At 35.3% G+C, this 25,367-nt stretch overlaps 1 protein-coding gene across 4 annotated transcripts in view; it reads left to right on the top strand.

The window, feature by feature from the left end:
* The first annotated feature begins 3,404 nt into the window (after positions 1–3,404).
* The window catches only part of LOC108725645 (protein couch potato), an 84,979-nt gene continuing 63,016 nt past the window's right edge, over positions 3,405–25,367 (top strand). Inside the window, exons 1-2 of one of the 4 annotated variants that reach the window (XM_018452821.1) lie at positions 3,412–3,504; positions 3,655–5,067. In XM_018452821.1, the coding sequence (XP_018308323.1) occupies positions 5,005–5,067 (63 nt within the window). In that variant the 5' untranslated portion in view covers positions 3,412–3,504; positions 3,655–5,004. Of the gene's footprint in view, positions 5,068–25,367 lie in introns of all 4 variants that reach the window. The other 3 variants (XM_018452824.1, XM_018452823.1, XM_018452820.1) reach the window with 3 other exon arrangements.

Raw genomic sequence — 25,367 nt, 5'->3', positions numbered from 1 at the left:
AATATTTCTATCGTCTATAGTAACTTAAATTATTGGAAAATTAATTAAGACGTTATCAATTTTTATTTAATTTATTTATATTATTTTAATTAATTTATATTTATTTAATTTATTTATATAATATATGAAAATATACATTTTATGGTATGCATAATAAAGTTGAAAATTCTTCAAAAAGAGAAAATATTGACAATAATAAGTAAAATAAATGAGAATAGAATATTCTTCTGGCCTTTTCCATTTTCTGTATAGGCATATTTTTTTCATTAAAATTTCATGTAAATGTAACTTGAAGAAGACTTACACGGAAACTTTCTTTTGACTTTGATACGATCTAGTTCCTCATAAAATAATAATAAACACGACGCGATGATTCCGCCCAAGGATAGAGAAATAATTACGCGTATCGAATAAATTATTCCGCATATTTTCGTCGATCGGCCGGCGTATGTATGCCGATGCACTTGGTGCCCCGTGGTACCATCGTTCGTCGGTCGATTGGAGCAATAAACCATCAATAATATAGTCTACTTGCTACTCAAACACGCAGAATACTCATGTATTTACATGCCTGGAAGTAACAAACTTGCAACTTAGTTGTTTTTCTTTGCGATTGTATTGTTTCGCGACGTTGCATAGAAATTTGCGACCTGAAGAATTTTTCGATTACACCAGAAACAATATCATCGACGAGCGAATGTACTTTATTCCGTGGTCTAATTTTGCCAGATCGATATGTCGAGTGGCACGAAAAAAGAAACAAGAACAAAATATTTCAACAAAGAAACTTGCACGAAAGAACTGTTATACTTTTCAACATACGAATGTTTGACTATTATTTTAATGAAAATTTAATTAAAGAGACGATATATACATATGTGTGCACTGAAAAAAAAGATTGACTGCTGCAGCAAATTAGATGGTAAAATATGGCATAGCATTTTTAATTGGTTGCAGCAGTTAATTTTTGGTTGTGTTAGTCTATCGGAATCCTATATTGACATTGCAGATAGGCTAACGCAACCAAAAATTGGCTGCTGCAGCCAATTAAAAATGCTATGCCATATTTTACCATCTAATTTGCTGCAGTAGCCAATCTTTTTTTCAGTGTGTGTATATATAAAAGTATTATCTCCTGTTATTGATTTTATATCTTAGGAAAAATGCCTTCTATATTAAATACAGAAAACGTATTCTAATATTTTCATTTACGTGCGTGCAATTTATCATGATATAAAGCTGAAATATTATAGTTAGGTAGTTATCTTTCTTCCGTAATCATTGTTCTCCAGTAATTAATAATAAATATTTCTTTCCGAGCTGATAGTTGTGAGTTTTTTTACTGCTTTAACAAATACGATATTTATCATTCTTCTACACAGTCTGACCTGTTAAAAAAAGAAATATACCTCGGAAAACCGTTGTAGCGGGATTTTTTCTTTCTTCATACCGTGGTCGCGTTGTTCGCTCGCGTGCAACGGGACTCTAGTGTCATTCCATAATTCTGGAACTAGTTGGAACAAAAGCAGCTCACGTATCGTCCATCTGCCCCCTTCCTTTCTGTCCCTCCCGCCTCTTTTCGCCGGTCTTGTTTCTGAATCATCTGCGACACAGCCGCGGGCATCTTCCACCTGCTAATCTCGAGGAAAGCTGCGCGTTCCAAGCGGCTTCCACCTGTTAGTTACGAAGGAAAGCGTGTAGTCACGGAGTCCCTCGTGTAGAACGAAACTGCATGCGCCGTGCATCGCTCTTCCACCCATGGCATCTGCGCTCTCTCTTTAGTGAGAAAGAGAAAGAGAGAGAGAGAGAGAGAGAGAAGAAGAAGAGCACATATTGCGAGTGCACAACACGATGTGCTTCGAAAGAAAGTACACCATTACCTTCGACGCATCGTTGCACCTCGCGATTTGCTCCTTGAAGCACCGACGCGGGTTCTTTCATGTGCGAACGAATCAGAATTTTTCATGACAATTGAATTCCATCTTTAAATTACGTGTAATATTATCTATATTTCCTAAGTTTAAACTTTGTAAAATAAAAGATTTTCTGAGAGATTCCAATTTACAATGAAACTACAAGAGAAAAGAATATCAGAAATTTATCATTATTATGCACATATCTCTTTGTATTAATTGGAAAGATCTCAATTATTGAATAATGTCTGCAATTATATAAAATAAAGTATTTATAAAATATTTATTCAGAAATTCAATACAATGTATAAATTATATGGAACTTGCATATTTTAACGTGTTTTAGATATAATCTTTGCATTTTTTTTATGCTTCAATGTGCATACTTCGCATTAGCCTTTGTTTTTGTTGATAACTGACTATCCCTTCGTTGCACGCTTCTTCGCCTTCAGTCGCCTTTTGTAACAAGCTCGGCGAAGAGATTTTCCCCCGGGACATGCTTCTCCCTTGACCTCTTTGTTGTAACTCATTTTAATAACGCAACTTCAATAATTATGGTTATTATAATAACGATGCGCAGTAAACGTAGAACCAAAGCGCTCGCCATTACAACGAGAACTTTTGACAAAACTTACTCTCTTTGTAAACGAAACCTTTTTTCTTTTTTGAAATAAAATCTCATAATATTTAAAGTAATTTATTTAAAAATACCAAGACATTCTGGTTTATAATTTGTAGATAACATCGCGCTCTTATTTGACCATCGATATGTTTTATTAAGAATAAATATTTCGTAAATAGACTAAAAATAAATGTGTAAGTTATCACACACACACACGCACAAATTAGAAAGAAATTATATCTTTTCAAGTTTTTATACTTTTCTTACTTTTCATTCCAAGAATATTGATTCACATAAATTAAATTAAGAAATTAAATAAAACTGAATATATCTATCTGCACCCAATTAAAATTGTAGCATTTATTCGCACGTTAATTCCATTTCTTAAATTAATTTTTTATATAATTATTACTTACAAAAAAAATTAATTTTATATTTGTGTTTTCATTTTATTTTATTATTATTTGTTGTCATCGTAACTTGAAGATGAGGCATATTTTAACCGAGACTTCCTTTCTCATGGATAATCCAAGAACACGTGCGGAGACCCCGACGCACCCCTATCACCATGCGTTTCCCCTTGCAACAGCGGTCATCCCTTCGTCGAATGCAGCTCCGTTTTCCCGTCACCTTTTCCGGCGGTGAGTCGCGGCGGAAGAGGGGTTCGCCGATGGTCTCTCTCCAGGCACGCGCCTCTCGCTTCTCCGTCTTCCTCGTCTGAATCGTGAACGTACCCGTTCTCTTCCCCTCGCGCCCATCGTCGGCGCTCGATCCAAAGTCCCCCTCCCCCGCCTCCCTCCACACTCTGCCATCCACCCACTCACCTACCCCGACCCAGTGGCCCGCGGGCCACCCCCACCTCACCCTCGTGGCACGGCGACCCCGCGCGCCCGTCTCACCGTCATCGCGCTGGTTCACGCTCCGTCAGTCTGTCGGCAACCTGCGTACCAGTCGTGTCGCAGCGCTCACGTAACAAAATTCTTATTATTATTATCATCACTCTTTACTTGCCTTGAAACTTGATCGGTGGTGTGTTCATTCTCGTTTACCGACTTCGTAGCGCGTATTTCATTTCTCTCGACACCGTCCTATCCCTTTAATTAACGTTATCACGTCCAGGAGCTCTCGCGCTCGTCGAAGAAAATCGCCGTTGCCGCCGCCGCCGCATACGTCCGCGCTCGCGCATGAAACTCCCCACGACCCGCGATTGTACGCGCGCATCATACGGGGCGCACCGATAAAGTGACCGAGAGACAGAAAATTATCACGAGGGAGAGAGGGAGAGAGGAGCCCGAAAACGTCAAGTACGAACCGATCGCCTGCAAACCTTATCCGATTGCCGCTGGTATCTACGAGCGTCGTTGGCATTCCGGAGTATTGTTGCGTGCCAACCATCCGATACGTAGCAAGTCGTACCATCAGTACGCCTCGCGCATCCTCGTCTTCGCCGTCATCATCGCCGTCGCCGTCGTCCTCTTCGTTGTCCTAGAGTACAGCCACGCGACGCAGCAGCGCTGGAGTTCATCAGCCGGGACGTCATCAGACTCGTTTCACCCGGTGCATGGGTCACTGTTCACCGATAGATGAACACCATGCCTGCTTACAGGAAAGACATCGCAGTTGCCGATCGCGTTCACCGCTGCTGCCCTGCTCCACCTCCACGGCGGGCACGCTGCTGGTGTATCGATTGCTCTAAAATAGACGCGTGGGAACAACACCTGCAGGCCAGGCGTACACGTACACACATGCCGTTCGCAAGCGCATAAACGCGCAACAGACTATACACGTCTGTGTTTCACGCTTCGTACACACTCATACATACGGCGCGTTTGTTCTCTCCCCCCTCTCTCTCTCTCTCTCCCGCTCTCTCTCCCGTTCTCTCTCTCTCTCTCTCCCTCCCTCCCTCTCTCTCTCTCGCGCGCTCTCGCTCTCTCGCTCTCTACTTCTCGTCGTTACGCTGCCACGACCCTCTCGCAGCAGCAACGTGTGACAGGTGCAACGACGGCGACATCGTCGTAGGGTGGTCGGTGGTGGCGCTGGCGAAGAGCCGCAGCAGGAAACGGAAGAAGTGAGTCGGGTTGGGGTTGCGAGAAGACGCGAATAAGAAGAGAAAAAAAAAGTAGAAAAGGCCAGGAAGGGAAAACAGAAGGAAGAGGAAGAAGAAAAGAAACCGGTTGAAGAGGCGAGAGAAGGACCGGATCAGGGAAGGAGAGGAGGCGTGGAGAAGAAAGAAGAAGGGGAGGAAGAGGAGGAGGAGGAGGAGGAGGCGGCCGCGGCCCCCGTGTTTCTTGCGAAGGGAAGGTTATTTTCCAGTGATACGTCCTGGAGGCGCCCGTCGTCTTCGCCGGTACAACCATAACGCCGCCCGCTTTAAAACGACCGAGACGGGACACGGTGGATTCGTCGCCGCCACCCGCTCGTACCGCAGCCCCCGGCAACCCCGGACCGTCCGGCAAACTCGCCTGCATCATGGACGCGCCGCTATCGCAGAGCATGGACTCCGTTAACACGGTGGCCACCGGCGAAGACGAGGTAGGTGTTTCGTATAAGGGTTCGCTGTTTGAGGCGCCGCGACGGCGGCGCAGCGCAGCGCCGGTTCGTACCGTGTACGATGGCCGAAGGGGTGGAATCCACCCCTTCTGACTTTTCCCTCCCCGTTCTTCATCGTAACTCTAAACTGCCTTCGTGCCGGTTTTTCACGAGACTTTATCGATATCTCTTTCTTCCAAAACCTACCCCCTTTCTTTCGTTCGCTTCGTCGAGAGGAATACTTGAATATCAGATATTTGCCTTCTATTCTTTTTTTTCCATCAAAAGGTTATACTGTTCTCTCCTCATTACCCTTTCTCTTTCTTCCGTCTTTTCTCCCTCGCACTTCTATATTATCGCCATATTGGTCGGTTCTCCATCCCCCTCGCTCGCGCTTGTATATATACGTTTGTCTCCCTTACTCGTTCCAACCCTCGCGCGTCATAGCGCGCGCAAGCGCGTAGTGGGGTTACTCGCGCAGGCTGCTGACACGCGCGTACCTCCGCCGCGTGTAGAATGCCGCTCATTAATGATGTACTCGATGCAAGCTCGATACATCATGCATGCTCGAAATGGTCCAACGCTAGGCATAGCAAATGTAATAATTAAACAGAGACTAGAAATGCATTCCGTTTATAAATAGTTCTAATTATTTAGATAAACAGTTCACAAAAACAAATTCAGATATACGTTGAAATATTCTTCTTGATAACACAGTTTTAATCACATTCCATGACGTTTTATGAATTGATTAGCCGTTTTGCTCAAATGATAGAGAAATAATGATCATTGACGCATAGAAAATTATTAGAAATGATACTTTTATTTGCATTACACTATTCTCAATGATTCATATTATGCTATTACAGCGGAGCTATCAGATATTCTCAGATGAGTAATTAATTGAGATATTTAGGAATTAATTGGAATTAATGATTGTGTATCGAGGGGCAAAATGCAAAATCGATTACGAAACAGAGAAACGCGAGGTTAGCAATTATATGTAATTGTACTATCCATTATGCTCGCGTGGTATATAACGCGCATTCATCAGGATCCTTTGTTCTTCGTGATCAACCGTAACTATATAATCTTGTGCAATTTTTCGCGATTGCTAACGTATTCTTTGTAGAGCGGGCAGCTGGTATGACGCAACTGTTCGAAGTTGAAACAGTTGTACGACGCAACTGTTCATAGAGTGGAAACAAATCGTATCTTTAATTTACGATGTCGTATGGATTTTAGATCGAAAATTCTATATGGAAGTATTATGTTACTTACAGTGTGAGTCGCGGAAACTTTGTTTTACATTAATTTTCAAGCCGCTCCAATGAAGTTTCTGTGCTGTATCATTGTATTGTGCACTTGATTGCAATGGCATACGTCAAGAATATTCAAGAATGTCGTAAAACTTCTCAAGAAAAAATACAAATATAAAAATAGCGGTGTCTCGCGAAGAAGCGTAGATGCGATACATTAAATTTTTACGCGTTGTATTCGTTGAAATGTTTGGTCTTTTAATGTTTCACAGCGTACGCTACCGGATGCTTTCAAAGTAAATTCGAAATTTTTTACATCCAGCAAGATTCTTTACATACATATACATAACAAATTATTACACTAAAGTGACATGTCAACAAATTTTGTAACATTGATTACGTATCTTTGCCAATACGTATCTATATATTTAACAATTAGTCTATGAAATAAATAGATAAAATATAACGAAAAAGAAATATTAATCAATTATGATTTAAAGAAACGGAGTATTGAAAGATTTTCGTTCATTAGTAGATAAATTTATCAAGTTAAAAGTGATTTTCTGGAAAGCAAATTAAATTTTGAAAATCATTTTATTATATATATATATATGTGTGTGTGTGTATGTTATTAGATTAAATATTCGTTCTAATAGTTCATCAATAGTTTATCTAATATTGGATTATTGATCCAATTTGACTAAAACTATTTAATTGGATAAGAACTCTGCAGCTTTGATTGAAAGATGAATTTTAGGCGAGTTACAATTTTGGTAAGTTCTTGTTATTTCGAAGGAATACTTATAGTCCTGGCGTTACTTTGATAAATGATAATGTCGCTCAAAGCTGCGTTGCGCAGCATCGTATATACGTGCATAAATATATATATGTATAAATATAAACACACATACACACACGCGCGCGCGCGCGCACACGCACACACATGCGCACATACGTACACACACATACGAGTCTCGTGGTGTGGAAGGCGGGAATTCGATCGCGTGCTTGCCACGACGGAGTGTATGCCTCGCAGGTGACTCGTTTTCACCGGTGCGGTGCGCTCGATCGGACGCTTGCTTGCTTGCTCGCTCGCTCGTTTGCCTGCACGCCCGCCTGCCCTCTCGTCTACCAGGCTGGCTTCCTTCCTCGTACAGGCACAGGCACAGGCAGGCGGCCACCTGAAAGAGTGACGCCACGCCGCCACGCCGCACCACACTACGCTCACTATTGATTTTTCCGCGACTGTGCGAGAGGGCCACCGAGGAGGGCCCGCCAGCACGCTTCGCGCTATGTCACATCATGCGGGAGGTGAATTACGCCTCGTGACTGTAACGTGGATACCAAAGACGTATGTGTGTACATGCGTATATACGCGTATGCCGTATACGTGGGCAGCATATATATACGGGTAAATGATTTGACTTAGGTCGCAGAACGTACCGGGTGGCGACCCCAACGAAGCGTAACCAGCGAACCTGCCATCCGTTTTTTACTTCGAAGGGTCAATCGATTCACAATGTTTACGATGGAGCAGATGCTCATAGGGAATCACATTTTGCGCTATAAAGTTTTGGCAAAATTGCTATTTCTTCCAAGAGGAAAAGTTATAAATTTATGTAGCTCAAGAAATTTGTAAATTAACCGTGTTGTGTGTGAAATAAGTTTCCATTTATTAATCTTTCTACTCATTAATTTTATTACTTTATTTAAGTCCATTTTAATACTATTTATGTTGCAGTTATTTATACACATAGCGTCTTATTTGTTCTAAAGTTTACTTATAACAAGTTTAATGCGAGAGCTTTTATTGTTCTATTTATGGAAAGAGAAATTATTTTCTTTATAATTATATAAAATATATATAGAATAAGCTGTCTTTTACTTATTTAATTCTTTGACTAATTTAGAATTAATTTTTCCTCTTATTGTTAATAAAATGTCAGGAAACATTTATCATTTACCATAAGTTTTTAATTTGTATCTTTAAATATTTCGGCAACTTGATTTTTGGAAAGTATTTTTGATCGCTTCTGTTTCATGATTTCTTTTTTTAGACAGAAATCGATTAAATGTATAAATCTGAAATTTTCTAAAATTAATTTAAATCATAAATGTATATTTTACGAATTAAAAATTTATTGTAAAGTTAATGAATTATGAAAAAGTTATTATCGTATTGTAATCTTTTCGAAATTGTTAAAATCATGCCATTGATTTTCGGGTTTGTTTCAAAACGAAATTCAGATAGACGGAAAAATGATAAGCGAATATTTATTCGAACCGTTGTTTTGTTGCGGAAAATTTCATATTTCAGTCGGTCTTTCATTTGGATGACGACGCGTTCGCTGTGCGACGAGTTCGTGATTATAACGAGGAAATGCTTTCATGCTTTTCCTCGTTAATCGAGAAAATGAAATTCACGAACAGGTTATGGCTTTTAATATGAGCGTCGATGTCCTACGAGAGTTGACGTTTACATATAACGCGATATTAACTTCCAAACAGAATTGTAGCTTGAGTACATATGGCATAACAATCACTTTAATTAGTTTTGATAGTAATAACAATTATTTAGAACATTACAATTTTGCAAGTTAGTGAAAATATATGTTGTTAGTTCCAAATAAAAATAGTTAATAAAATTAATTATATTTTTATTGTTTTTCGATAAAGTTGCATAGTTTTTATCGTAAGGTATGATAAGAAGGTTTTCAAAAAATATTTTTCTTCATATATTAATATTAATTGGTCGTTTAGTATTTCAACAGTCCAAGTAATAACAAAGTAATGTAAATAACGCTCGATATTTGCAATAGCACAACAAGTAACTTTCAGAGACGACCAATAAACGAGCAATTTTAAAAATTAAAATATTATTTATACATTAAATAACATACCAAATTTAATTACAAAAACGTTTTGACTCACAGAGTCTTCTTCAGTTTAAAGTCGATTAACCTATCCTTGTACGTAAAATGTATGTCGAACGAAATTAATGTCATTATTTAAAGCAGTCGCAACCATTGGTAGAGTGATAACACCAATATTGTATGTCCGCAATGATTGATGTCAAGATATAAAAATCATAACTTAATTACCCGTTTGACAGCGAGAATCGTGTTAAGTCCCATCATGTAAATTAGTGTCAGTTATTAAAATATTCTAAATTAAATAATGAATAAATAATGTTAAAGTTAAAAATACTCTAAATCAGTCTAAGTAAAGTCTCAATAAATTTTTGAAATGATAGAGTCGATAAAAATTTAATTATACAATGTTAAAAATACAATATAAGTGCAATATCTACATATATAGTATGTTTACCGCGCATGTCCTCATTATATCAATCGATAGATTTCGATTTCACTGAAATTTTGCGGTGTACGTGTATGACTATAACTCAGTGCGTACTAGAATTATCAAGATTCACGCACAGACGCCATCCCGCCAACGAGGCGCTGCAAAAGAGCAGCGGCGCGTGAAAAAATCCACAAAGATATTTCGAATTCGTTAGGCAAACGAACGATCGCGCTCGGGTATACGTACAACGGTATTATCCTCTTAGAAGCGGATGGTGGAGTCCGCATTATGCGTTAACCTTCATCGATGTGTGCATGCATAAAGAGTACTGGCTGGCTAGGCCGCCCCTCGCTATTTCTTTCGCTCTCGTTTCCGTCCTTCTTTCTGTCTGTTCCGCGCGAAAAGCAAACGGGGAATTGGGCTTCGAATCCCCAAAGCTGCACGCTAATGCATTCGGATGGACCGAAATCTCGGTTGGGAACGAAAGCGGAATAAATGTACGCGGTTATACGAAGAAATCGTTGGAATTGTAGTATACATATGAAAAGGGAGGAGAAGCGTGATAAGAGTGATGTGGACGAGAGTTGAAAGTTTATAAGAGAATTATTCTTATTTTTTTGCTGCTTATCATTGCTCTATAAGTCATTAATGCTTTCAGCATAACAAAAATTAAATGTACTATATTTTATCAAAAAAGTAGATTGAAGAATTCTAATATTATATAATTTTTTAATATTATATAGTTTACATATACCGACATAATTAATTAAAGAATACTTTCATGCACAAATAATTTTACATCCATGAACTTATAAAATGGATATTTTATATCGATTTATTCGGATCATGTAATATTATTAGGTAATGTATAATTTTGTACTCTTTTAGTTTTGAGATTTGAAGAGATTTAATTTTTATCTAATGTTTTTGTTGTATTGAATTTAAAGGAGGAATATAATTATATACTTTGAATAATTAATTTCTGATAGTTTAGTTATGCTGAGTCGAAGTAATCTGTATGATTCTTCCGCTTTTCGTCTATCACGTTGTATTTATAAAAGTTACGAGGAAACTTTGAACACGATGCCTCTCGCAGCTGATTCGTTTATCGACTCTTGATAATTCCACGATCGAATCACGTTGCTCACACTAGGAAGCCGGTAGTTGCTGTAATTAGAAAGTAGAACTCTATCTCTCGGTCGACTATCGTGGGAGAAAACTGATACAGAAAGTGGATGCACTGCAAAAAAAGTACGTGGTTAAGAGACTCTCGCTTCTCACGGCGAGATTTTCCGTGTGTCTTTTGACCTGTTTGTTAATGTTTTAAAATATTTTCCTCATTTTTCATAACACATAAAATTTTCGAGATGTCAATGATTCGTTATATACGCTTTCATTAAAATATTTCTTTAAGTTTAATTTTAATTATAGTGTAAAATTTTTCGCGTTAAGAATATTAAGAGCCAAGTTAAAATATGCAACTGATAAAATTATATAAAATCTAAGATTATCATAAAATTTTTTCAAAGATGTGATTTAATAATTATAATTATCTTATAAAAAAAGTTACGTAGAGATATAATTTTAAATATTTCTGTATACTGAAATTTTAACGATTAGGTTAAAAAATATGTATATGATTTATAAAATGTGCACATAATTTATATAGAAATGATGATATTTTCTAAAACAAGAACTTTTAATAAAATTAAAAACTGCTATTAATATTTATTTAAATCTAGTTATTTTTCATTTAATATTTGATATTAAAATATTCTTAATATTAAAATGAAGTACATGAATATTTATTTTCACATATTCTGATACTCGAAGAAGTTTATTTATAAATTTGATACCGTGAGTCATAAAGCACAGGTTAATTCTCGCGATTTCTTGCTACTGCTGCTTCAATATAGAATTTATTTTATTGTAGGAAGCGGAGTACGCGTGACACGTAGAAATATTTTTTATATTATTTATCTCGCGTCTTAAAAAAAGCGCTAGCGGTCACAGACGATTCACCGTGTTTAACACTTGCGAGCGGGAAATTCTGAAATCTTCGGACCGTTACGAGCAGCTGTTACCGCGCGCGCAACTTAAACGATCGATCATCGCGGTTGAGGCAAATAAAAGTAAAAAGTCTATTCGCTTCAATGGTCATCATCGGCAATGTTTAAACTTCTTTAGCGAATACCGGAAGTTGGATGTTTGGCAGTTATGAGGAAAGGAGTCGGGAGGAAGTCATTGCACGTCGGAGAATAATCCTCTTTCCTTGACCGCTCTCGTCTTCCTGACGATGGGATTTGTTTGCTGGAACGTGTCGGTGGTAAAGGAACCTTGCTAAATCGATTTGCCACGAATCCGACACGAGATTGACGATCGTCGGTCGCTAAGCGACAGAAGTCTCGGTTTTCACGAAATCGTTGATGAAGGTGCGAGTGAATCGATAAACGTGACTGAAAGTTTAATCTCTCTTTGAACGATCTTCTCTCGTTTAACTATCTGCTCGAGACAAAATATAGGATGAATTCGAGTATAATAAATGTGGCAGTGGGGTACATGATGAATATAGAATACGCTTGCTATGATAATAATAGACGAATTTTCAAATAGTGAAATTGATATAAAATCTAGATTAGAATTTGAATTTGAAATAATAGTCACTAAATATGAGAAAGATGACTATAAGTACTAAAAATACCGATTTTATTATTGAAAAATCTTCTCTATTGTTTTACATTGTATCCATTTATCATGTTTAATGTTTGTCGTATCATGTTTGTTTTACTAGAATATAATCATGCATGATGGTTGTAATACGTAGTCAATACAAAGGGCATAATGTACAGTTAATAATACGTTGATAATGTTATGTAGAGTTAATGATATGTTAATAGAATAATACGGAGTATCTCTTTCAATATAAATAGATCATGAAATGAGTAATTTCTAAAGGTAAAGTTGAATATCTTTTATACCTTCGCATTTGTTATAAGCATTTTATTTAATTTCGGGAACGTGTTTTTAAATTTAAAGAGAGTTTCTCAGAACTCTCTGAAACGTAAATATAGATTCATATGAATATTCGAGTGCAACAACCCGCTCGCTAGCCTTTTTCTTTTCCTTGTTAGAAGAGCACACCACTCGTTTCGTAAGAAAACGCGGTTCTGTACTGCAATCGCTGTGATTACGTAACTAGCATTATTACACTTTTACATTGTAAAGAGGTTGCAATTTTCGCCTGCAGTTGCACTTGTAACGACGTGCGTCCGAAATGAGTTACCGTTTCCGTAGAAAATTCGCCGTGAGAACACACGCCCTGTTCACTTCTCTCTGCAGTCGGCGAATATCTTGATCTGATCTTTCTTGAATTCTGTTTGAGCGAGTAATTAACCTAGAGAAATTAGTATCTGCGAGCAGTTCCTCTATGTACGTAAACAATCTACTAATTGAACGACTTAATTAAGCAGTGTATGTTAGTATATACTAGCTTAATATATTGATCGTTACTAATTATAGTAACACCTAATAATAACGATGATTTCGTAGAATGTGATATGAAGGAAAATATGAAAATCGATACTGAAAAAAATTTATTAAATTTTGATATATATTTCTTTGAATAATACTAAATAAACATTTGTTTACAGTAAATAAATATTTATTCAATAAAAAAATGATAGTTAAATCAAATTAACTTTTTATCAAATAAATATAATTGATAAATGTTTTGATCAAATAAATATATGTTTACATTTAATAAATATTTATTTAGAATTATTCAAATATTTATTAAAATTTAGTTTTTTTCAGTGTATTGTTTAAAGATGTTTGTTGAGCATTTTTGTTGTGAACATATCGCATAATTTGCAATTTTAAATATTCAATGAATGATAATGTCCTTATTATGTAAAATTAAAATATGTATAGGTAATTAAAAAGTAAGAAAACAGATAGATGCTTATTTGTAAAATACAGAAATGAAGAAGTTTCATGGAAGTTTTCGCAATATTATCTCACGATTTTAAACTATTTCAAATTTAAATTAGCGTGATGTTTTTAATCTTTATAAGAAGCGTATTGTCATGCAATTATGCGATGCATAATTTCATAACGATGTAGCGAACACAATGAGACTCCAAGTTGTTTCAAGTTGTTACAATTTAGTTGCAAACGTATTTTCGTCAACTTTCGCCAAGTAAATTACGGAACGCTTTCATGAATTCGCCCAGATTCGCGCGTATCGATAATTAATCTACGAGCGGAACGAGCTGGACAGCTCGTTTTTCTTTTCGCGAGTGATCTCGTTGTCGCAGTGTCAACGTTGAGAGATTCCCATTGTCCCGTGACGATTCGGTCTGACCTCCTTACTCACCAACGGCGACGCGGCGGGAAAGACTTTCTCGGCCGAATTTGCTATCACGGTTGCCCGAGGAGACGATGTGGGATCGATACTCGATCGCCGAGGAAATCTGCGCGTGCCCGACGATCGTCGTTGAAATGCACGGACTCAGGTGCATTTCTGTTAACTCTTGCATTCGTACGTCTTTTATTCGAATCGCGGGAATCTTTGCTATTATCTATCCTTATCAAACATTTTTCCCTATTAAAATTGTAAGATGCATATCGCAGATTTGCATTTTGAATTGCATTAAGAAAGAAAGAAAATTCTGCTATTTTTAAATTACGAAAAGAGAGTAACGTTGATTATTTTACGTTAGTTATTTTGGCTTTTAGTATTAGACATCTAATAATTCTTCACATATTAAGGACAAAAAATTTTTTGTTTACAAAATGTACATTTTATTTAATATATGAATATGGGAAATGTGAATTTTATTTAACTATTGTGATAGTGGTACCGTGAATATTGATAGACTTTACTCAATATTGATGGTCTTGCTATTATCGCAAAATTACATTTCGTCATACCAATGCTACTTGAAAGCGAGTTAGAATGCACTGCCTCGTATTCAATCATCTAATTGCCTGCATAGCCAAGCTAACCGTAAATCCCAATCGTATACAAAATGGGGCAACATTGACTAACGATTTATTAGTCAGACAGACGTGTAACCACTTCATTATGAAACGGGACCGATCGGGCATGAGCAACGGGTTGCGAAGGGGGAATGGCGGTCAAAATTTCGAGTTCGTGATTGTTCGAGTTCTCCGCAAGTGGGTGGTTGAATTTAATTTATGTGACTGGTCGTGCTAACACGTTGGATTCATGATATGCAAACAAACGAACGGATTGTAGGTAATAACGACTGTTCGGTAGCGCTTGTTGATGGTGTTAACGCACGCACTGTATCGTAAATAATACAAGGTTTTTCGTTATCGAATGACTGTACAACTATTAGATCGTGTTACGTGAGGGGAAAATGAGAGTCATCTTGCGTGAGCATAAACACGAAACACAAGTAACTTCGTACAGTCATGCGAAACGTTGTTTCCTACAGCGAGTCTCATTCTAATTCTTGTGCGTGATGAAGAAATGATCTATAAATCTAATCTATTTATCTTATTTATTATCAAAATGTAATGAGAAGTATGCCGTTGATGAATATATATATATATATATATATATATACATATACACATTGTAAAATATATAAATTATAATTTAATCAATAAATAATTTCTACCAGTAATAAAAAGGATAGTAATATATTTTAAATCACTGACAATATTTGTCATAATTTTATCTTTGCGACGTATTCACGCGTAAGCTAACGCGTTCTGTTTAAGACAATATATAAATATTCATTTAGAAATCAAACAATTATAGAGAGGATTATTAAAATGAATTAATATTATTTAACTAATATTTCATTGAAATAATTTGTATTAATATCTCTTATACGTTAAAACGTTTCATTATACACGTGTTGAGCACCACTGAGCCCGCTGTCGGCAACAGGAGCGGCCGCGGGCAGCATTAATGAGCGGCAGCGTTCGTATGCGTAATTTCTCCATGCGGTATCGATAAATTGAGTTGTTCTCTCATCGTAGAATGACCGAGAGGTCCTCTCTCGTCGTTGTTGATCGTTCGACCGTCGGTCGGTTCTCAGTTTGCAATATTGTAGCGCGCACGCAGCGGACGTATTGAATTTCGTACTGCTCGCGGGGAATGATTGTATAACGATGAACAATGGGACTTGGGACTCTAGCGGGAGAGCATTATGGCAGAGCGGATGTTGTATAACGGTTAGCCAGCGAAGAGGAACGAGACGGGAGCAGCAAACCGTAAACGCCACGAGCGTTCAACCTCTCTCTCCTCGTCTCTGTTTCTCTTAGTTTTTCTTGCTCTCTCTCTCTCTTTCTCTCTCTCTTCTTTCATTCTCGTTCTTGTTCTCGTGCAACGACGTTATTCGAAATAATATCAAACCCGTGGAAAGCATGGACCACGTTTCGCACCTGTCAGATGCGTGCATGACGGCATAGAATGGAGTGACATTCGTGTTTCTTTCACGAGCAAAGTAAAGCATACGGTCGTAATTATTGGTCGTAATATTTATTTGTCGCAATGTGAAGCGACCGTCGGAACGTTTTAGAAATAATGCGTAACAATAATAAAATGTATATCTGCGATTATCCATTAATAATCCATTTTGTGCAAAATTATTTATTTTATTAGAGAAAGTAGGAAATATAAACGAAAGCTTCACATTTCATTAAAATTGGAGTTTGAGGAGTAAATAAAATGAGACCATATAAAATTATTGATTAATTTTGAAATTTTTAAAAAAATTTATTTATGATTTATTTCATAAAAGTAAGAAATTTTTTTATCAGGAGGAGGAAATTGTTACGAGCAAACATAGCTTTAAACAGAAAGTTATAAACTGAAGTCGCAATAACCGTACAACTTATTTAAAGACACGCAAAGTAATGAACATCAAACAAAATATCAGCAAGATACTTACATAATAGTAACTCGTAAATTTTAATGATATTTTATAGCGTTAAAATTATTTATTTATAGTCTACGTAAGACCTAGTCATTTTATCGCTGTAATTTTTTATAATTTTGTAAAGAAAAAATCTAAATTTTTATAATATGTCAAAATAATTATATACAAAAATTATGTTAATAATTATGCATACCTATCAGTAAAATTTCGAAAAATATCATGCGCATATATATTAATCTTTCGTATTTATTTCAACTTGCACACGCACACGAAACGCGCGTCGTTAGTTTTGCAACGCGGTTAAATTGCAAAGTGAGTTAGAGAATATTTATTCATCAATTATTGATGATTCCGCTATTAGTTGGATCGTTCCTGTAAACATGCGTGTAATTCGATATTATGCGAATGGACGTATGCATTTTGTCGTTCGGAAAGTGCGTTTGGAAGTGCATTTTTTAAACGAGTGTGACAATGTCGCGCGTGTTCCTGCGCGTTTAAACAAGCGTTCGCTTTTCATTAATACAGGTAGTTTGGTACATGTGAATACTAAGTACACATGAGTGGTTCCACTTGAGCGCAACACTTATGCGTGCAGTATAAAGAAAAATCTTTTATGCAACAACGAGACGCACCATGAATTAACACTATTCTTTGTTGCAAGTCGATGCAATCCCTCGTGACGTTAGCATTTCCTTACAATTACGTGTAATTGTAGCTTATAAATACGCAAGGTTTCATCATAGATAGATGAATAATTTTTGACTAAATATCAAAATTATAACATTTTTTTTTATTAAAAAATGAGTCGCGTGAAAACAGTATTCAAGCAAAACGCTCGTGCCGCTTGAGAATTATGTCGGTCTGAGTGTGGCAAATGGGTGCGGTTTAATCTAAAATAATGTCTCGCCCGTATAATTTAAAGTAATATTATATCTCTCTTGGCATATATACCAGGCACCGCCGAATATATCCGTCGCGGATACGTGGTCGGGCCGTAGCGATTCCATAGCGCGCGTGGATTGCAAGCCCGCGATGAATAATTGTCACAACTGACATACCTATCTCTTTCTCTGTGTCGCTGCGCCGGCCAATAGACACTTGCTATGAATAGAGTTCGAAACAGTGCAAAATTTGCCTGTCGGCGGAATTTATTTTGCATGTCGATGGCGATTTCGAAATGTGTTTGTCGACAAGCCGACTAATATCAATGGTTTATCACTTTACGCTCAAAATGTTCGATGCGTGGATCATCTTGCACCTGTCCGGCAAGTTTGAATACATTTTGCTAATTTTTGGCTGTCAGCTGTCAGCAATAATTCGTACGTAAAAATGCTGATGTGCGATCTCTTGATCGTATTATAAATGTATACCTTTCATATCTGTAGTACCTTTCAAACGTTTTTAGTTCTGATCTTCTAATCGACATATCATAATTATATGTTTTTCACTTGACTACTTTTAGGAAATCCTTTAGAATTATTGTGTACTGTACCAATATTAATAAAAACTATTAGATGTTTGATTAATCAAATGGAGAGACATTAGAGTTATAAAGTAATGATTTCACAAAGTCTCTTAAATAAAATCTGCTTTAGTCATTTTTTTAATGTTATCGTCTTTATAATGCAAAAGTGCCAATAAAAGAATCAAATGTCGCGATCCCAAGTGGACTATTGAATATATATATACATATATATATCTTAAAGAGAGAACGGATACATAGTACGTGTCCACATGCGTTCAAGTCACGATTCGTCTCTTGGGACGATCCTACGTTTATAACATAGTAAACCGAGCCGATACCTACGTACGACAGTAGTATTTTCATTTTCTGAGGACGAATTTATTACTGCAGGAGACATTTTGTATTTATGACAACATTTTTACGGGCGCGACGCGGTCTTGTGTCACCAAAATTGTATAAGAGTTGTATAACTATGATTTCTGCGGATTTTCTCACATTAATTTCGTTTTGCGTTGATTTTTTGAAATTTAGACACATTAAATTGATAAATTAGACAGATTAAATTGATATAATGATGAAATCTTTTGCTGTCTAATGTTTTAATTCTTTAACTTATGAAATTTTTAGTCCCTGAAACTTGGAACTCTAAAGCTTCGGACGTTTGTTGAATCTTTCAACTTTCAAACTTTCAGATATTTGATCGCTAAGTCTTCTATTTCTTTGAAGTTGTAAACTTCTATGCTTTCAAAATTTTTGTGTCCATGAAACTTTGATCTTTTCAAAGTCCAAACAATTCTTCACTTCTAAGACCTAATAAATTGAGAACCACTGACAAACGATACCTCACCTACGAGCGTTTGCGATAACTTTAGTGAGCTGATAGGCTGATAGTATACGTCACCGTTGCTTCTTTCGTTTTTTTATGCGGGTATTAAGTTAGTGTGGTGTATTCGTAAGCAGGACGATAGGAAAGTATTTTTATATGTGTGAGACTTTTTTTGTTATATAATAATGATTTTCATGATATAAACAATAGATTAATCATTCGTAATGATGAGCATATCAACTCGTTTAGCACAAATTAGAATAATAAATCTGTAATTTTACTTTATTTAATATGATATGAAATATGATAGAAAAATATTAATTTTATATATATAGTATTTTCTTAAGAAATAATTTTTATGTTATATAAACATCGTGACGATTAAATGACGAATAGACAATGGCGACATATTGTTGAAACCATTTTATGCTATATAGGTATGCAACATAAGCAACATGATAAGTAAATAATTTTCGTTTTTTGTAGAATTTTTTATTTATCATTTAGCAATATATTTTATAAAGCAAATAGAAAAAACGCTCGGTGCACTTTAATTGGTAATTATATAATTTTTGTGTAGTTTTTTGCGTTTAAAAAAGTAACTTTAAATACGTTTCTCGCGGTTTCTTTAAATGCGTTTTTTGCAATTTTTATTTTACGCCGTTTGTCTTCTGAACAAGCTACACAGAATGTAGATCGTACAGGTGTGAGCATCCCTCGTAACCGCGATGAAGAGAGTGTTCATATGATAATGGTACGCGGCGACTTATTGCCTCGTTCGTAAATGCGCGTTTACGGTTGGTGATATTCGAAGTGGCTGCGTTAAACGCGCAGTTGAATTATATCCAGTAATTAAAGAGCCTACACTCTCTCACCAGAAAACTCAATTAAAGAGACAATTAAATCTGACCAACGACAAAATGCAATTTGATGCGCGTTGTAGTATTAGCTATGCGTTGGATTTTCACGCTCCTATGTTCGTTTTCACGTGCAACGTAACGCATGACGTCGCATTTTGCAAATAACATCTTTGCAACATTACAATGTACATACAATAATTACATATTTATTTATTGTTTTTGTTCATTTCTTGCAAGACTTTAAAAATTTCAGTATCGATCGGTCTAAACAGCTAATTACTGTAAATCTATTTCCTTCAATTTTATAGTATCTAATTATGTACATGCATTAGAGCAGGTTTCGCGTGGAATCGTCAGAAGTAAGAGATAACTCGCCATGTGTTTGTGATATACAGCGATTTCGTAATAATTACGCATATACATTATGATAAATTTGGCTTTCTATGAGTAAATATAAATGACATTTCTGGCATGGTCCAACTACTGATTATGTGCTCTAATTTTACGAGACGATAACGCTGTTCTACGTCGTGCTACTTTTGCAACAGTTAAATCGGACTCGAGCGTAACATGCGTCTAATTTCTTAAAAGAGAAAATAGGAAGAGAGAAACGGGAGCGGATTCCGGCAAATAAATTAGTAGTTAACCAGAAGCAATCCTCGACTTTCAGTCGGCGAAGTTAACTTTCGTAATTACCCTTCCATTTTCCGACTTTTGTGGTGAAACGCACGATAAGTGCTCGTAAAACTCTAATATTCGTTTAAACAGATTATCTCATAGTATCCTCGACAGTATTTTCATTTTTTTCTCTTTTCTTTACGCAATCTTGCCAACCCATTGTTATATTTATAGTGCAGATAATATGCTGATAATATTACCTTTATATTTACAAAAAGGAGAAATTAACCTCATTATTTTCAAATAATGTATATTCCTCGTTTTCAAATGATGTATATAATGTTTCTTTTTATTCTGGAGATTAGTGCAATTTACTTGGCACGCTAAATTATTATGATGGGCTTGTGCATTTTTATTGCATAAAAAATTAATTACCCTAAAAAGGGAGCTTTATATGGCTTTTGGCTTTCCATTAGGTCAATGCAAAAATTAAACTGTTGCAAGCTGCTGCAGCATTGACGCAACGAAAGCTGGTATTTTTCAATTATAAATTAAACTACACAAACCGAGCGATACTCCATAATTTTGTAAATCCATTTTGTTTAAAAATTTATTAAGGAAGCGCGATTTAATTGTGCAGATTTTTGTGAACTCTCCGACGGCTCCAAATAAAACGCAAATATCGCGAGAATCTTTTTCTTTCCTGTGTCCCACCATTACCTGTGACATTTACAGGTCGTGCGTCATTGCTAGAGGTGAGTACGTTCTGATATAACAGTCACACTCGTCAATAGTCGATCGATCTAGGTCGATTCTTTTGCTCGGACAAAAGGGGCTTGAAACGGGTTAGGACTTGACAGATTGGGACTGATTTGATCGGTTTACTATTGCTCTACTTTATAAATTAAAATTGACAATTATTTTTAAATGCATGAATAATAAAACTAGGCCAGTTTTAAATAAATGGTTACTTTAAAGTTAAAAAGGATATGCAGTTTGAAATAACAAATTAATTTTTTTATGAAAAAAGTCGTTATATATTTGTTTCATAAGTGTCAATTATGCATGCTGTAAATTACTTGTATCCATTTTATGCAAAAAAATTTAATTGAAATAAATAATAAGAGAAGAATATTAAAAGATCGGCAAAAAATGTGATTATTATTTCAATAATCTAATAGATAAATTAATTAATTTGTTAGCTATGTAATATAATTCGTTTGTACTAATAAAGAATAAATTATGATAAATTGATTCATATTTAAAAAAAAAAATATAATTGCACTATTTTGATAATAGAAATGTGCACAGATTCAGTGGTGAGATTTAGTTATTTTTGACAAATTATTTAATTACATATACAAATATATTTTTTCCATTTTAATAGCTATACTAAAAACAATAAAAAATTATACAACTTTGGCCGCTTTCGTGTGCGAAAGCATTTGCTTTCAAACAAAACCTTATCTCTTTACGAATAATTCTATTTCTCAGGTCGCAAAATACCTATTTCGTAAATATGCTTCATCTTAAAAAGAAAAAAAACAGTAGATTTTCTAAAACTCGATCTGACGAATTTGTCGTTTAATTGCACCACTGTCGGAAAGCCGGCAGTTAAAACGTCGTTGATCTTTCTGGAGCACGACGTTTTTCCGGAAACCGGATTTATTCTAACGATTCCCTTTGTGCAATTAAAATCCCTATTATAATCCAGCTAGCCCTTGAGGAGGATGCGGCATGGAACACGGGACAATGAGAGAATCAGAGATGAAAAGCTTGTCGCGGCAGTCCGATTAATTATCGTGCCACTGTCGACCTGTAGGGTCATCTCGTGATACCACTTATTTCCAGTAGTATCTTATCTATGAAGTATCTTGTGTTGCCATAATATACACATATATTCTAACGTTGTATATTTTAGATGCGATATAATCATTAATATAGTCTCTATATAATACGTATATGTATATAAAAATATATAAATATATTACGTTGCATAAGCACGACGATTAACCAGCATTCCGTTAACAATATTTTTATCGTAACGCATAATAACAATTTGAGAGACGAATTTTTGCATATTTTTGAGTCTTGGTAAAGACTTTTTGTAGTTTGTTTTAAATATGGAGTTAAATATTTGATCACGATATATATGTAAATTAAAGCAACTACATATTAGCTTCCACGTAATTGAGTATAACTATTAAGTGCGTCCGATATTTTTGTTGAAGATGACTCACACATCTATTAAAAATGTAAATTAAAGTATTAAAAATGCAAATTTTTCAACAGAGAAAAACCTCGATTCTGCATATGAATATATATGAACAGAAGAACTTGTTGCAAGTAAGTTAAATTACTGTTTCTCGCAGCTGTTGTTCCCAATTTGTGTAGGCGTGATTTATGAGATTGGCTTTGATTCACGAGAGAAGTCTCCAATAATTGTCCGCATTACTAAATATGTAAGAAAAGAGATAAAAAAGAAAAGTGAGTTAAATAAATGAGATAAATATTTGACACGTATCAGTAAACAGATCAATACTGATTATATTTTAAGACAAAATTCTTTTTGAAATGTTTTATGAAAAAGTGATTAATATTTTACAAATTTTTTAAACGGTATACAATTAAATAAAATTGATGTTAAAAAGTACGTAATAAATGCCATAAGATTAAATATACGTTATTTTTTTTAAAAAAAGATTTATATATAAAGATATATGTGTAAAGATATATAAAATCTATAGGATAAATTTTAGAAAATTACAAAAGAAATTTTCTGATATTACACGAAATTGTTTCTTGTGATATCTACAGAAAATATATGTATTAGTTACTTATCACTTAACTTTACCGTGAGAAGCAGTCTTACATCGCATTGTCAACAGTGCATGAATATGCGTATGTAATTTAACTTCCAACTTAGTGGAATATTCTTGTCACATGTAACTACATGCGACATATTAAACCACGTATATGTTGAAATGCATACGCTTTGCGTTTCTTGTTGAAACAGTAGTGTTACGAACAAGTATTAACACGGAAGTGTCCTTACAGCCCTTTAATTTACCCGCCTTGTTATATTATTCGCGCATTGACTTTAACGTCGACATTTACGCGTGTTTTTACGGTGGCACACCAGAATTGACATGAGAATACTGCGTCACAACACCGATAATTACGTCAGATTTTACGATCGACGTGCGATAATGTGACTGCGGTAACGCACCAGGTGATCAATGGCACGCGTTCCGAGTATGAGCCGAACGAAAGACTCGTGCGGACATTTCTACACACCATGTCATTGGACATATATTATTGCGCATGTCAAATTCGATCGACGGTTACTTTATCGACTTTCAGAATGACAAGGCTGTTAATGATAACTTCTTCTGCATATAGATATATAATTTTAGCATATAATTATATAGTAGATTGCAGGTTCACAAAATACTTTCTATAATCCGATATAAAAGATCTGCAAATTGTAATTAGAAAATTGATGGGTGATGCTTACAGAAAATCATAGAGGATATGAAGATATATTTGGAAAAAGATATATCAATCTTTTTTTATTTAAAAAAAAATTCATGTTCATGAAAAACTCGATAACTGGTTGAGAAGATATGATTATTAATTCGTTAGCAATAAAGATACGTTTCGTATTTGATTGAAGAAAAGTAAGTAAATGGAGACAAATATAAAACTGAAAATCCAACAAAGAAAATAATAAATAATGTATAGGTAGGGGAAGGTCATCGATACCGACCACTTTGTTTTTAGACAATATTTTTTAAACAAAAGGTAAAAATACAACTTCAAAAACATAAGTACAAACTAAAAAGTATCTTCTATCAGATAGTATAAGCAGTTTTTATAATAATTTTTGCAATTTTGCAATAATTAAGTTTTTCGTAAGTTATGCAAAAATGAGCGTCTGACAAAATGGGCTCCAAAACTGACATAGTACATTGAAAAAAATGCATGTAATTTTACATACAGGAAATTTTCATGACTGGAAAATTGCCTAAATATGGTTGGAAATTTATAATTTCCAGTAAATTTCCAAGTATATTTATGTAATTTAGATAATTTTCCAGTCGTATATATGTAGTTTCCATGTAAAATTACATGCATTTTTTTTAATGTAGGCAATAATACCAACATTTCTATTCTATAAATAAAGATATATCCTATTCTGTAAAGAAAACTAATTATGAAACTATAAACATTTAAAATGACATAATATTATCAATAATACAGTCACTATTATTTTAATTACGCAATTTGCAAAAGAACACCGTAAGAGTTTTCTTCTCGGATTCATATAATTTGTTTTTAGCTGATTTGATATAGAAATAAACCACAAATATATGAATTATGAGTACTTCTTTAATTAGCTAAACAGATCACGTTTTTATTAGTATTAATAAGGTGCAAAAGTTAGTTTCTAAGAAATAAGGCGATGTCGCTTTAGAAGACCTACGTCAGTATCGGTGACCTTCCTCTATTATCGTAATATCAAAATAATGTATTTTTTTTCACTCAGTTGAAAAAATAAGAAGAGAACTAGAATGCAAAAGGATACAAGCAAGAAGATAGCAATACAAAAATGTAAGAAGAATGAAAATAAAAGTACTGAACATTAGTAAAAAAATCGCGAATCGATAACAAATTGATGGAAAGACATTGATTATGTCAAATATTGATTTGCTAATCATGTAATGGTCATAACAGGGGAAAAATATATGGGAGACAAAAAATACAATGGATAAATATAAGGCTCAAATTGCACTCTCAGACAGGAAAATTCAACCGCTTGCTTTCTCACAACCGCAAAGATTTCCTTCAAACATGAGACATGCTTTTACGTCCAGCTGTTTGTTTGGAAATCAATAGGCGGTTTAACGGTATCTTGTAATTTGAAGACGCATTGCAGCGGCGAAAATTCCGGTTTCGATATCGATACCCTACGAACGGGGGTTGTCTACAGTGTCTGCAGTGCAGTGGTGGTAAAATTCGACTATAAAATGTTCCACCGTCACGGTGAACTGT

This window comes from Mycetomoellerius zeteki, unplaced genomic scaffold, assembly GCF_001594055.1.
Source record: "Mycetomoellerius zeteki isolate Tzet28-1 unplaced genomic scaffold, Tzet1.0 scaffold35, whole genome shotgun sequence".
Taxonomy (NCBI): domain Eukaryota; kingdom Metazoa; phylum Arthropoda; class Insecta; order Hymenoptera; family Formicidae; genus Mycetomoellerius; species Mycetomoellerius zeteki.
The sequence above is the reverse complement of the archived record's forward strand: the minus strand, read 5'-3'. Positions and strand labels throughout refer to the sequence as shown.